Raw genomic sequence first — 14,315 nt, 5'->3', positions numbered from 1 at the left:
AATTACATGAAACTTGAACAGTTATAGTTTTCTGTAGAAGTCGGATGCTGCTTCAGTCCGCCTTTCTTTAAGGCGATCATGTGGTTTTCAGCAAGAATCTATAAAAAAAGTATGCTGTTCGGCCACAGAATCAGCCAGCCACCATGGAGCAGAACAGGAACTTGCGAACAAGTCCTGCCCACGCCAGCTGTCCACCATAACTATAACCTAATATGGGGCAACTCAGTGAGTTACTTCACACAAGGTTAAACCTTGCCGTCAGGAAGTAAGGAAAAACCAAGAAGAGAGTAGCAGACAGAATAGTTTTAGAAAAAAAGATAGGGAAGTGAAAGACTGAAGGGAGAATAGGAAAGGGCAATTTCCAATTTCCCCCAGTAGGGTCAGACCGAAGGTGCAGTCTGTGGGAAGCACGGGCAAAAGTGCTGTATTGCCTCCGCCGAGGGTCCTTAAAGGTCCAAACACACCATCAGCTCAACCACCAGAATCCCCTTTTCCCAAGACACGGCAATGCCACGCACGGCTAAGTGTGGATGCTCCTTCATGTCACGTGGTACACGCAAAGGTCTGCTTTACCAGATGCCGTCTGCGGGGATGTAATGGATAGCACCTTGCGACATTAAAACCCTCAAAGGAACTTTAAATACCAGTATTCAAACAAATATCCCTCGTAAAACAACTCTGTCTTTAACTAGGGTTCACAACTGCATGACGCATGCAAAAAAAAGGCCCTATTCAGTTTCTAATAAACATACAGCGCTACAAATTCACTGAGACATGTTGACTAAGACATACGTATAACCATGTTAGAAGTCATTATATTAGGTTTATACAAATAGACTTTAAAGAGGCACTGAGAAGAACACCACCTAATTCTTGTTCTAAGAAACAACTGATTATCAACGTTTTTCATACCTGCAACCTGCAACATGAAAATTCTGGAGACCGCCGTTGCGGCGGAAGAAGGGGACGGGGGTGTCTTTTTTTTTTTTTTAGTTCAGCAATTTGGAAATTATTGATGCTGACAAAATTGGAAAGAGGTGAAAGTGGCAGCCCATTAGTTTATTTTGAACTGATCTCTCGTTTGTTGCACGGAAGTACCGCATTTACATGATTGTAAGCCGACCTGTGTTTTAGAATTCGAGAATCAAAAGTGGGGGAGGTCGACCTAAAATCAAACCCAAAGCATGGCACCCTTAATAAGAGCACAATAAAAACTATATCACGGAGGATACGGCGAATTCATTTGCTTTACAGCTTCAGGTGCAAAATTAAGTTACTGTGCATGCTTCTCAAGGAGAATTTTTCTAACTTTTCTTGTGCAGCACGAACTGCACACCTGTCGGAGTGTCGATCGTTTAAGGAAGGCCCACTTTTCCCAATCGCGGGGACACTCGCTTTCTGGGCGTCAGTCACGTCGGGTCACGTGACACGGCGATGAGTTTGTTGAGTTCGCGCGAGGTTCACGTGTTCGCACTTTTCACTTTACGACCAGCCACATGCTTTGTCATGAGCTTTTCTGTCTAAAAAGCATTTGGTGCTTATTCCGTGCCGCGTTCAAGGAGGCGGCTTTCATTTATGCCGAAGAAAAAACTGCGTTGTAGGCCGCAAGTTCGAAGGTTCTAAATGGGTTATGCGGGAGTGGCGGAGGCAGTGAGACAAAATTTTCAACGCCAAGTGAAGAGGTTTCCGAAGGATAGAGTTGGTATGCAAACCAGAGCTAGAGGCCAAGCTTGCATTGTATATCACTGAAATATATGATTTGAAGTGGAGGCGAGTAGTACAGCCAGGCAATTATTTTTCTGAAGTGGCTTGTCGGGCAAATTGGTTGAACATTATGTTAAAACAGCACTAGAACATGGACAAATAGAAAACAATATATGTGTGTTTGTCTCTTTCTATCTGTCCATGTTCTAGGGCAGTTTTCGGGGCATGCGACTGGGGGGGGGGGAGGAGGGGGGGGGATTGGTCGACTTACAATTGTGTAAATACAGCATAGAGGCTAGAGAAAGCATCTAACTCCTCATGCTGGTCCATGGCAGCACCCGTTGGCTGGTCATGTTTGTGATGATGCTGGTGGCCACTACCTCGATTCAAGCTGCATGCTGGTGACTAACTGCTCCCACGCTGCTTTCCAGCATGGTTATATCATAGGACGTTATAGGATTACAGCTATTAGAAATTATAAAAAGAAACGCTGGGCTATGGCAGCCACTTTTCTGGAGATTGGAAGTCGGTCCGTACGATCGGGAGATGTAATCGAAATTCAGGAGACTCCCGGACAATTCGGGAGAGTTGGCAGGTATGCTTTTTCCAGCCGTGCTGACATTCATATGGAAACAAAAGGTGTATTTATGGACGAGGAAACTGAATTGAAACATTATTGCTGCTCAGTGCAAAGTCATTTTACCCTCGTAGATAAGGGCGGGTTGCCGCAGTTCTAAGTTATGCAGCACAGCATCTGAGATCCATGTCGAAAAACCAGTGTGAAGCCGACAGTCCATGAAACCGGCTGGTGATGCCAAACCTGTTCTTCAGTTGTTGTTGTTTTTTTTTTCAGCCATTTCTAGATCATAAAAGTTCTGCTTTCAGTTTAGGTTTGGTCATTACATTATTACAGCGTGGTACCTCACCAACACACAGAAACTTGAATTTGCCCTCAGCATCCTTTCAATGTAAAAAAAAAAAAAATAATTGCCATAGCAATGACCTCTTCTACATATAGTTGCATACCTGGCTCTCCAGAGAATTTGCCTTGCTTTTATACAGTTTGAACAAAGCATAACAAGCAAGTTATAAGCCAGAAAACTGAAAAACTGACAAAAAAAAACTAGTTCCCGAGGCCTGAATGCACTTCAAACCGGGGCACATCTCCTCCAGAAACCAGGCATGTATCGAAAGACTAAAAATGAAAAACTGCTAAGAGCCGGTAGAACATTTCTACAGTCTGACCTTCCATGACCTTCAGAAAACCGCCACACCCACAGCACCAAAACAGTGTAGGCGCAATCTAAAGATCTGTGTATGCGCCAAAGATCTGCGTAAGATTGGGGAAAAAGAAACCCATTGAATTGAAATTATTCCACTAGTTTCACACTGTGGCACTGACAGCAACTATTTCTGAACGAGCAGAATGCAATCGCAGCTCTCCTAAAGACCACCAGGCAAATAAGTGACTGTCCTATTGGTTTCATGGCATGTGCGGAAAAAACAGTAATATATCATCCAGCAAGTAACACTGCCTTGTCTTCAGCTGTGAAACAAGCCGCTGTTCCGTACTTCCATAAAATGAGTGAGATCTCGGTGTGCTTTCTGAACGCTTTCAAAGGCTACACTGTCCGTTTTCCAACAAGGAAACTGAGACGCGTGCTTGTGAACATAAAAGAATCTCTCCCCCCCCGCCCCTCCCTCTCCCAAATACTCTGGGGGTTGCTTACAGTATCCCTTGTTATGACTGCGCCTGCATCTACAGTGGCGCAACTAGAAGTTTTGAATGGTACCTGAAAGAGCGTAGCAACAATGTGACAAACAAAAAAGCGGACTCTGGCACCAAACATTCCGTATTAAAATGCCACGGCTATTATAGGGGCAGGGGAAAACGTGCTAGCAAGTGAAAAGAAGTTACTCCCTCACCTTTGCTTGTAATCACTAATCACAGAGGCCACCATTCACACCCTTATTCACAATGCTGGGAATCTGACACCTGCATACACATGCTCCTTGTGCTCTTTTTAAAACTACTTAAGCTCATATCATTGCTGCATCTCATTTTGAACAACACTTCTATTAGAAGCCACAAAGGCTAGTCTTTGGTTTTTATTGTTTTCTGGTTGACGCTTAGCTTTAGCACTAATATATTTCTTTTGATCCTAATTATAAATACCTAGGCATCATCTTTTACCCATATTTGTTGGAATGACTAAGTCGTTTAGAAAAAACTGAGATCGCTGCGGCCTGCTGCACTAAAGAAATGAAAAAGCATGCGCTGCTGCAATGACTAAGTGCGAGTAAGTGCCTCATTTGTCTCCCTTTGTCCATATTCACACAGTCATGTCATCTTCATCATTAGCCACGTGACTTTGAAACATGTTTCTTTAAGTCATCTTGCAACGTAATTGTGAAAACTGTAATTACCCTCAATTACTCATGTAGGCCTCAGTGCAAGATAAATTTTTAAGACAAATGTGTATTCCCTAGATGTGCCTTTATTCAACTTCAGACGTCGAAGCGTTGTAAAGCAGTGACAGCACCCCGTCTCGTACGCCAGTGGCCCGGGTTCAATTCCCATCAAGACCCCAATTGACTTTTCTTATTTTTATTCTATAATCACAAACGGTGTCATTTCCGGGGAATACATTTTGCAGACAAACTTCCGGTGACTGGTTTTGTGTCTCACAAGCCGTCCTTACCCCCGTCCTTAAATGTGTTTGGAAAATTTTTAAGGCTGCATCAATGACACCTGAAGGACAGTTATACCAGACTAACGTTAAACTTGTCATGGAATATGCACGCTCCGCCCGAGGCGTTCATGCCGACATCTGTAAAGATAAGCTTGAACCTATTCAGACATGTGCAGCATGAATCGAATGTGGCAATTTTAGTTTCATACTGCACTCCTATGTTATAGGCGACACCATGTGTACAGTCATGGGGTGCCCCCGGACACCAGAAGGGGATTGGGGGTATCACCTGCAACGTCTGCTATGCGCACGGTTTGCTTTTGTTTATTCATCATGCCATTCGAGGACCCCTTTCCATGTAGAGCTGTTTAGGCTGCCTAGATTAAATGCCGACATTAGTGAACAAATGAAGCTTGTGTGATTCGGAGAAGCACTGGGCTCAAAAACACCTGTTGGGGGTATGCTCGGTGTCACAACAAGCACTTATCATGAGATCTCAATAAGTTACTCAAAATTACACTACATGCTGAGTGTTTTTCAAAGCTCAAAAACTCTTAACAAATGACTGTCTCCAGGAGTACGCTGTGAAATTAGCAAATAATTTCAGAAAGTATTGCTTACATGTATTCTGAAGAGTCGCCCCTCAACCTTATACCTACAGCGAGGGGGGGGACTCCCTATCGTATGTTTCGCAGTGTTTTAATATACATCACCTTTCAAATGCTGTTTTATGCTTTCATGATCTGTTCTAGAAAGGAAGGAAAGCGAAGGGGGTGGCACAAAGGTGAGTGGATGAGGTTAAGAAGTACACAAAAGTAAAGTGGAGCACAGGACCAGATTAGTTGGAGTATGGAAGAGGCCTTCGCTCTACAGTGGGTAAAGTCCGGCTAATGATGATCTGCTCTACAATGTAGTCAGCTTTTCTTTGCAAAGGGATGACAACGTATGCACACTGTGCAATTAGAAAACTGCTTTAAAGTCATCTCTTTACATTTATTCCTAAGGGATCTAAACAAACCCTTTAAACCCAGCCAGCGACGGCAGTGCCACTGCATTGTCCTTAAAACAAAAATCGGTGTTAGTCTTACAAGAAAACTGGGAATCACCAGTGCTTAGAAAAACAATATCTTGAACTCTCCCAATTTTGTACCTATTTCATGGTATCATCGAGAATAGGTGCAAGCACAAAATGCATGCAAAGTGGTTTGTTGCCCCATAGTGATAAAGGCCTTTCTGATGAGCTTCTGTTCTCAAAACTGGGCCTGTCACATGGCCTCCCAGCAAACTCCACAATCAGGCACTTTTCCTAACTAGACAGCATCCTCGGCTTCCTTCACCACTTTCAGTGCTTTAGCTGCTGTCTTAACCAGCCGCTTTAGCTTGCCCTAATATTTTCATGATATCTTTTCATGACCATGCAGCCCACTGAACCTATGTCACTCGTGTTCACAACTTGACGAGCCATAGCGCATGTCCCTGCTTCATCGGCCTCAACGATGATTGGCTCCTCTCTTGGCTGTATGTGCCGCTACGTACAGCTGGCATCAGGGACATAGTCGAGCTTCTCTGTTTGGTTTGGTTTATGGGGTTAATCGTCCCAAAGCGACTCAGGCTACAGACACCATAGTGGAGGGTTAAAAAAAATTTCAACCCCCTGGAGTTCTTTAACATGCACTGACAATTGCACAGCACATGGACGCCTCTTCATTTTGCCTCCCTTGAAAAGTGGCTGCCGCGGCCGAGATTCAATCCCACATCCTTGGGCACAGCAGCCGAGCACGCTAAGCACTGCACCATCATAGCGGTGTGTGCTTTTCTGTCTCTTGATCCAAATTGCTCAACTGTACAGCTAGGGTGGCACCAATAGTCACTCTGAACATTTAAAAGCACGACGTGAGTGGATGAAAGATTCAAGTAACTATTTACAATGCATGACATGAGAAGTCTCCAGTTAGGACATGCTGCACGTGATGCTGCCGCGATAGCCGAGCGGTCTAGTGCATTGGATAACAGAGCTGCACACTTGGAGCCACTACTGCTGGCTCGAAGTTGGGAACTAAAGTATATTTGTCTTTTGTTTTGTTTTTTTAAGCCGGCTCCCACACTGACGTAAAAGGTCGGAAGTTCAGTCCGATTTTTCATTCAATCTGGTCTGTGCCATGGTTTCCTGAAGTTGTTCACTGAATTCGCTGGTGGGAATGAGAGCTAAAAGATTCGTGCTTACAGGACCTGTATTACAATGCACCATCCTAGAGACCATTTATCAAATATGACAACGTAATGAAAAAATGCCTGTACATGCAACGTAAAGAATCAAGAACAGTTTGTCTGTTGCTTGTTACTGCAGCAGCTTTCTTTTTTTCTTGCCTTTTGGGTTATTTTGCCATTTTGTCGTTGGTAGTGTTCTGCTTCACTTGAAGCACCACATAGCTTTGCTATAGTTTCTTTGTTTGGTTTTAGCTCTTTTGCTCTGTTATGTTGCTCCATACCTTGTATTTGGTTTTCATGTTTATAAAACACTGCTAAAAATTTTGGGTGCCAACAATACAGTTAAAAATTAACTTTGAGCCTGCCTAACACAGCAGCGTGTAAAAAATGGGACAATGCCGAACCAAGCAGAAGGCATATGCTGTTGCAAGCCATCTGTTCCTTTTCACTGAAGAACCAAGGTTGTGAGCATTATTTGCTGAATGGGTTATAAAGGCTATAAAGATATACTGAGTTGCAAGAATGAATTTCACGCTAACACGAGAGTGCCTTGCATCTGTTTTTTTACCACTAATGCTGAAATTGCACTGTAAATAATGCATCCCGTTGTGCCAAACAAGCCTTCCGTCAGCAAGGCATATAAATGACTGCCATGTTTTACAGTAAAATAGGCTTGCGGAGACCATCCTGAACATTATTTGTATTAAAGCTTCGTGACACAAATTCAGAGCTAACAGCAACCGTTTCAAGCTGCACAGCTGCTGCCCATGGAAACATACTGAACACCCCCAAAGGTAGAAAACAATGAAGCAGTGTGTCTTTACAATGACTCCATAGTAAAACGAAGCAGGCTCTTAGGCCATGACACAATCTGTGTGAGACACTGGGAAATGAAAATTGTGCAAACATAAAAGTCTGCACTATGGAAGAGAAAACTAATCCACATGTTCCAGCCTAAAATTCACTTGACTGCAGTAAAAACTACATCCCTTCCTTGCCAAGATCAGTAAAAAAAAAAGGTGGGGGGTGGGGGGGTAGAGAAGAAGAGAAGGTAGAAAATGGCGCAATCTTCAGTATCCAGAAAAGATGCCTCGAATATTTAATTTTCTACCTTCGCTCGCTAGGTCACTAAATGTTCAGGAGCCGGGTGCCATACCGTTCATAGCAACCTCAGGACTCCGAAGTTCCATGCAGTGTTTTCGCCCGTGAAACGCAACATCAGCTATAGTGTCACAAAGAAAGATGTGTGGCTCAGAATATTTTTCGTTGGGCCTTCACAGGCTCCATACGCAGACCAGGGCCATACAGCCACGCTGCCTCCCCGGAGAACAAGGGTTTCCGCCGAAAGACGAGGAAGCCCGCCACTTCGCGGGTCTCTTGCCTCACGTCGGGCCGACCACCTGCAGAGCTTTCCGAGAGCGCAAATCACAACTCGCAGGCAAACACCGCGCACTCCCGCGACGAAACATCCTGCCCGATGGCGCATCCGACTAGCAGTGAGGCGCTGGCGACTGTTCGACAAGAACAACGGGCCTCTAAGCGTCGCCTCACAGCATGGTGCAAAATCCGGGACAAACGCGCCTGGAAACTCACAATCAAACGCTTCAGGCGAGTTCTGTGGTCGTCAGCTTGCGTGGCTATGCCTCGAAGCAAAGACAGCTTACCGCCTAGCGATCATTTCGGAAGCAAACAACGAGCATTAATTATCGCGGTCAACTGCACTCAGGCGCCTGTTGCAGCGAAGCTGCAGCAATTCGAAAGGAAAAAAGCTAGTCAGCCCCTCGGCTTCTGGCTAGTCGCGCAGCGCTGCGAACGAAGACGGCAACGAAAGAGCGGGGACGCGCTGCGCACCCTTTTAAAGCGCGGAAAACGAGAAAGTAAGCGACAAACAGAGTGAACGAACTTGAACAAGCCCTACGGTCACAGGAAGAAGATGGGATTTTCTCGCCTACGGCGCTCGCCAAAGTGACGCTCTCAGCTTGTGGGAGAAGCCACTTCATCTGAGAATATTTCGTAGAAATCGCTCGCTTACCCGATGTTCCGTTGTCTCCTAATCCCAAGCGCATTTACTCTCCATTTCACTTTCTGGCTAGTTTGACGTGCGCCATGTTTGACATGCATAGAAGGAAGTTGCCAGGCAAAAGCAACCGCTCAACCGGTGCCCTACATACAAAAAGTACAGTTGTTCTCTTTAGTTTAAATACCTAATAATTTAATTTGTCATACAAAGTACTTTATTGACACCTTAAAAAGAAATTAATAAATATTAATTGTGCTTATTGCATAGACGTGCACGACTTCCGTTCACAGGCTGCGCCACCATCGTTTGTTGATGTTACGCGTGATGTTACCATGTTACGTTCGTCTGCTTTGAAACCACTCCAACCACTGTTCAAACGTTTGCCATAAAATATTCTGTATTGAGAGACCCTATTACCCTATGACGTTCGCTGCCAGATAATTCAGTGAGTTTGTACAGCAAAGACTGCCGCTTCAACTGTTCACTTGGGCGTGAGAGAAGTACTTTCATTGTCTTAAGTACAAGCTGGATCGTCAGGTTTGTGACATCGCAACAGATCAATATCGTCTGATATAGGTGGTATTGCTTTGAGGAGAATGTCATCAACTGGCATCAGGATCAAAAGGGTCGGCGTGCGACTAAGCAGCCCCGCCGTCGTTATTGTCTATCAAACGGAGAGCGGTACCCTTCACAAGAGAACGATGCCTGTCAGAGGTCTGTTCAAAAACTCGGATGTCAAGAGCGTCGCTGAAGCGTTGCGCGATCGGCATTCGGCGGTACTGAATGACGCCCCGCTAATACAGGTGGAGAAGATGCTGCGCATTATACAAGAGAACATAAAGGGACATGCCTTGAAAGACTGTCTGGCAAAAGTGAACGAGGAGTTCACGGTCAACCCCGAGGAAGACCTCAACAAGCTCGACGACGAGATTCTGCGGAGGAAGAAAGATGTGATGAATTTATCATTCGAAAAAAGTCGTAAAAAGCCCGGTGACCATGATTTTCAGTACGATGTAGAGGAAGATTTCGACGTCGAAGGTGTAATTGAAACATGTGGTTGGGACTCCGACAAGAGCGGCGATTTCGACTTTTAAGTCGCATTACTTTTCAGCACACTCCGTGCTGCTCAAAATGCACAAAATGGCAAAGATCAGCAGCGTTTTTTTTTATTATTATTTGCGTAGAATTGCGACTTGGGAGTGATCTTTGGCATTGTGAAGTGACTGCTACAGCGATTCTGCATGGAGCGTACGCGCGGTATGCTGGATTTTTTTTTTTTTCTTTTTTCCCGGTGACGGTAGAAGCTTAAGACCAGTCACCAGTGGTGCTCTATACAGGGAAGTTTCTTTCTCTATCGCTAGAGCCCCTAGAAGTATTTGCTAGTCTGCCGTCCGAGCGGGGTTCCCTATGGAACCGGTTGGCCGCTTCCCGAATGAAAGCGCAGGGGGCGCTGTACGCATTCGGAGCGTGGTCGCGTTGTGTACGTGATGCTGTGGCGGTTGTACCGTACTGCGAATCTGCGCCGCGCTGATCCGTTGGTGCCGTGACAAGGCTCGTGCACCACTTGCACTTTTTTTCGCTCGCGAGCCGGAATGCGCGCAAATTAGCTAGCATGTGTGCAAGTGTGCCTTTTTTATGGATATGTGATCGCGTCATGTCCATAAAACCGGGTAAGCGTGATAGCACTTATACGTGTTTCTTGCCCGGGTGCAAGACCGGGTAGCGCTCGTGCAAGGTGAAATGTTATCTCTTCAGGACGCCGAAAGACGCAGGGAAGAGGCAAGAGTGGGAGCGCAACATCAAGCGCGGCGGCAAAGGCAATAACATTGTTTATTGTCTCAGCTAGGGCATAAAGGAATATGCAAAACGAAAATTAAAAGGCGTAATAAATGAAAGAAAATAGGTTGGCTGTGTTCTAATAAAATTGAAGAGAGAACGATGATAAGGCCCTTGCGTGCAAGCAATGTACGAAGATGGGTTGCTCGGTGAAAGGCCCACTGCCGTCAGGTGCCGATATTGTCGGCTTCAGTGGCGGGCAAACCCACAAGTGGTGAATATCTTCCTCATTATTTTGTGAGTTGCAGACAGGAAATCCTGGACGTTGATATAAATATCGGTATATATAAATATCGGATGATCCGGATCGGGGTTGCCCTCACATTACTGTAACACGAATAAGCTAGTGTCGACGTTTGTGAGCGACACTTCAAACCCTGCTTTATTGAGCGAAGTTTTAATACCTAAAGGTAATTGCGATTCCCCGGGATGTTACGCAACTCACGAAGGATGCCATCTCAACGCTGTTTCCTGACACTCCAAAATACTTGTTGAAACCCCTGCCTCTCAAGAGAAAGGAGCGCAACTTGTACGAGCAAAAACAGTCAGCAGGGAGACCTGTGGAGAAAGAAAAAAAGTGCACTGATCCTGAAGCATCTGGAGCCAGTTGAAGAATACAGCGATGGTGGATCGTGTGACGTGAGCCTGCTCCAGGAATGCAGAAAGCTGCATGCCACCGCCACTGGGGACAAATGTCGATCTTTCTGATGTTGAACAATAAAAATTCGCATAGTGCCACTCAAGCGAGGACGAATCTCCGGAGGCAATTGCCATCGGCGAGTTCTGTTCCATCGCAGTGGTGAAGCTGCCATGAATGCTGCTGTGTGCATTCGAGGAAACAAAGTCAAGGAGATAGCTGTAAAGTCGACATAGAAAAGGTAATTAATCTTATTCAGGACATTGCGAAACTCAGCTTGTGTCCTGGCAACGGATTGAAGCCTATTACCAAGACCTTTCCCACCTACAATGGGCGTTGCTTAATTTGCGACGAACTGCACCATTATTTCTGATGCAACATGCATATAGCCTGCAAATACTTGCGAAAGTTAACTCAGAACACCCTGTCAAAAAGAAGAAAAAATTAAGAAACAGACTTCTATGTCTCGAGCAGTTTGTCGTACGAAGGACAAGGTGGCAAAGCTGGTAAAAGCTATCGGTGAAATGAAAAATGAAAATGAACACCTTCAAGGACAGAGTTTGAAAGAAGTGTTAGTGCCCTTCCTCTCAACTAACAGCTGGCTGTTAAAATATGTTTTAGAGGTTGCAAAACGGAAGTCAACAAAAGTGATGGCATTTTCTGATGAGTGGCTGCTAGGCTTCCTAAGTACCAAAGAATACCTATCAGCAGTTTGCCTGAAGCGCGGTGCGATTTGAAAGGCTCGGGTTCCCATCTTGCGTGCTTTAATTGTGCATGCATCCGAAAGTTTCTAGTTCTACATACGTGTTATAACTTAGCTAAACTAAGAAGTTAAGATGAAACTATAGCGTGAATGAAAACGCCGGCGACAGCGCTCTGTTGCTCGCACACATGGTCCTTGGAGCCTAGAATGTGCGTCTAGTATAGTTCTCCGTGCAAGCGCAATTGTTTGCACAAAATCCTCAGAAGTCTGCATTACAATACAGCACGGCGGTAGCTTCAGCAGGATAATAGGGTATAAAAAGCAGCTTCGTTTCTACATCGGCTCAGGGGCATGCGCGCAAAACTTCGCTCACGAAAAAAAAAAAAGTCGCATCCGTGGTTATGCGAACAACTCGGCTGCGAATTCAATATTACGACTAAACTGAAATCAAAGACTAAAGAGCGGCATCGCATGTACAAGTCACCTGACAATGAGCATGCGGCGAATGCATTTCGAAGCGCACGGGCGCGCGCGTCGTCTGCTCCGTCAGCAGTGGCGCACTCCGGTTCACCGCAGCGCCACCGCGGCGATCATTCAGCGGCAGCCCCCCGCCGCGGCCGGCGGACGACAGACTAGCAATATTTCCAGGGACCCTACTATCGCATACGAAGACCAAACACGCGATGTTTTCAACAGCGCACGCACTGAACGACGCTTCTGCAAACCGAGTCGCCTGAGTTATCTTCAGTATCTCGGACGCCGGAAAAACATGCGCCAACCAAAGTTCTTTCCTTCCTCCATGGCCAACCATTTCCCAGCGTCTTTGCCTGGATGTCACCCTACCAACCATACAGTGTCTGGATATTTAGCGTCACCTAGTAGCACGAAAGCAAAACGCTCTGCAGCTATACTTCATGTCGGAGTCTGGCTACAGTGAAAATATTCTACTTATCTCGGAGGCCTCAGCACTCCCCGCTGCCCTGAGTTTCGACCAGATGGGGCGAAGTGTAGTTGGAATACTGATGACGGAATGGGGCGGTGCAACAAAGGAGCATTCCGGCTGTGAAGTGGTCGCGTGAAACAGCAATGTGTGTGTGTGTGTGTGTGTGTGTGTGTGTGTGTGTGTGTGTGTGTGTGTGTGTGTGTGTGTGTGTGTGTGTGTGTGTGTGTGTGTGTGTGTGTGTGTGTGTGTGTGTGTGTGTGTGTGTGTGTGTGTGTGTGTGTGTGTGTGTGTGTGTGTGTGTGTGTGTGTGTGTGTGTGTGTGTGTGTGTGTGTGTGTGTGTGTGTGTGTGTGTGTGTGTGTGTGTGTGTGTGTGTGTGTGTGTGTGTGTGTGTGTGTGTGTGTGTGTGTGTGTGTGTGTGTGTGTGTGTGTGTGTGTGTGTGTGTGTGTGTGTGTGTGTGTGTGTGTGTGTGTGTGTGTGTGTGTGTGTGTGTGTGTGTGTGTGTGTGTGTGTGTGTGTGTGTGTGTGTGTGTGTGTGTGTGTGTGTGTGTGTGTGTGTGTGTGTGTGTGTGTGTGTGTGTGTGTGTGTGTGTGTGTGTGTGTGTGTGTGTGTGTGTGTGTGTGTGTGTGTGTGTGTGTGTGTGTGTGTGTGTGTGTGTGTGTGTGTGTGTGTGTGTGTGTGTGTGTGTGTGTGTGTGTGTGTGTGTGTGTGTGTGTGTGTGTGTGTGTGTGTGTGTGTGTGTGTGTGTGTGTGTGTGTGTGTGTGTGTGTGTGTGTGTGTGTGTGTGTGTGTGTGTGTGTGTGTGTGTGTGTGTGTGTGTGTGTGTGTGTGTGTGTGTGTGTGTGTGTGTGTGTGTGTGTGTGTGTGTGTGTGTGTGTGTGTGTGTGTGTGTGTGTGTGTGTGTGTGTGTGTGTGTGTGTGTGTGTGTGTGTGTGTGTGTGTGTGTGTGTGTGTGTGTGTGTGTGTGTGTGTGTGTGTGTGTGTGTGTGTGTGTGTGTGTGTGTGTGTGTGTGTGTGTGTGTGTGTGTGTGTGTGTGTGTGTGTGTGTGTGTGTGTGTGTGTGTGTGTGTGTGTGTGTGTGTGTGTGTGTGTGTGTGTGTGTGTGTGTGTGTGTGTGTGTGTGTGTGTGTGTGTGTGTGTGTGTGTGTGTGTGTGTGTGTGTGTGTGTGATTTTTTTTCTTGGCCCCGCCACGCCGACAGGCGGAGGCGACCCGTTGAAAAGGGGACAGCCGTCATCACCATCACGTCTGGCGCCCTCAACCTCACTTAAACCACCCCCTTCCCCTGTAGACTCCCTCCACGCCTCTAGGCCTCGTTATCAACGTTGATCCTTATGAATAAACGTGGATAAACATTCCCTCCTCCATGTGAATAAATGAGTATATGCCTTTTAAAGCTTCATCACTGCAATACGTTTTTCTTTTCGTTATTTTTCAGGCTTGAAGTTATTACAGCTAGATAATGCAGCGACTTCTATGTTGGTTGGTTGGTTTGTGGGGTTTAATTCATTAATTCAAAAACCTTTATTCATGGGGGTGACCGTGCGGTTTGTTGTCATTCTAACAGATGG

The 14,315-nt window shown here is 45.9% G+C and overlaps 2 protein-coding genes across 3 annotated transcripts in view; one reads left to right on the top strand and one right to left on the bottom strand.

Moving 5' to 3' along the window:
• The window catches only part of LOC146199915 (uncharacterized), a 105,690-nt gene extending 96,949 nt beyond the window's left edge, over positions 1-8,741 (bottom strand). For both annotated transcript variants that reach the window (XM_084595293.1, XM_084595294.1), the window contains exon 1: positions 8,638-8,741. The gene's annotated coding sequence lies outside the window, so the exon portion shown is untranslated. The remainder of the gene's footprint in view (positions 1-8,637) is intronic.
• Positions 8,742-8,944: 203 nt separating this feature from the next.
• LOC146199914 (centrosomal protein of 19 kDa-like) lies at positions 8,945-10,265 on the top strand. Its single transcript, XM_084592827.1, has one exon. It carries the CDS (start codon positions 9,222-9,224, stop codon positions 9,717-9,719), a length of 498 nt encoding a protein of 165 aa, XP_084448953.1. The 5' UTR covers positions 8,945-9,221; the 3' UTR covers positions 9,720-10,265.
• The last annotated feature ends 4,050 nt before the right edge of the window (positions 10,266-14,315 follow it).

This window comes from Amblyomma maculatum, chromosome 2 (genome assembly GCF_055883805.1).
Source record: "Amblyomma maculatum isolate TAMU_Amacu chromosome 2, ASM5588380v1, whole genome shotgun sequence".
In the NCBI taxonomy this organism is placed as follows: Eukaryota; Metazoa; Arthropoda; class Arachnida; order Ixodida; family Ixodidae; genus Amblyomma; species Amblyomma maculatum.
The sequence above is the reverse complement of the archived record's forward strand: the minus strand, read 5'-3'. Positions and strand labels throughout refer to the sequence as shown.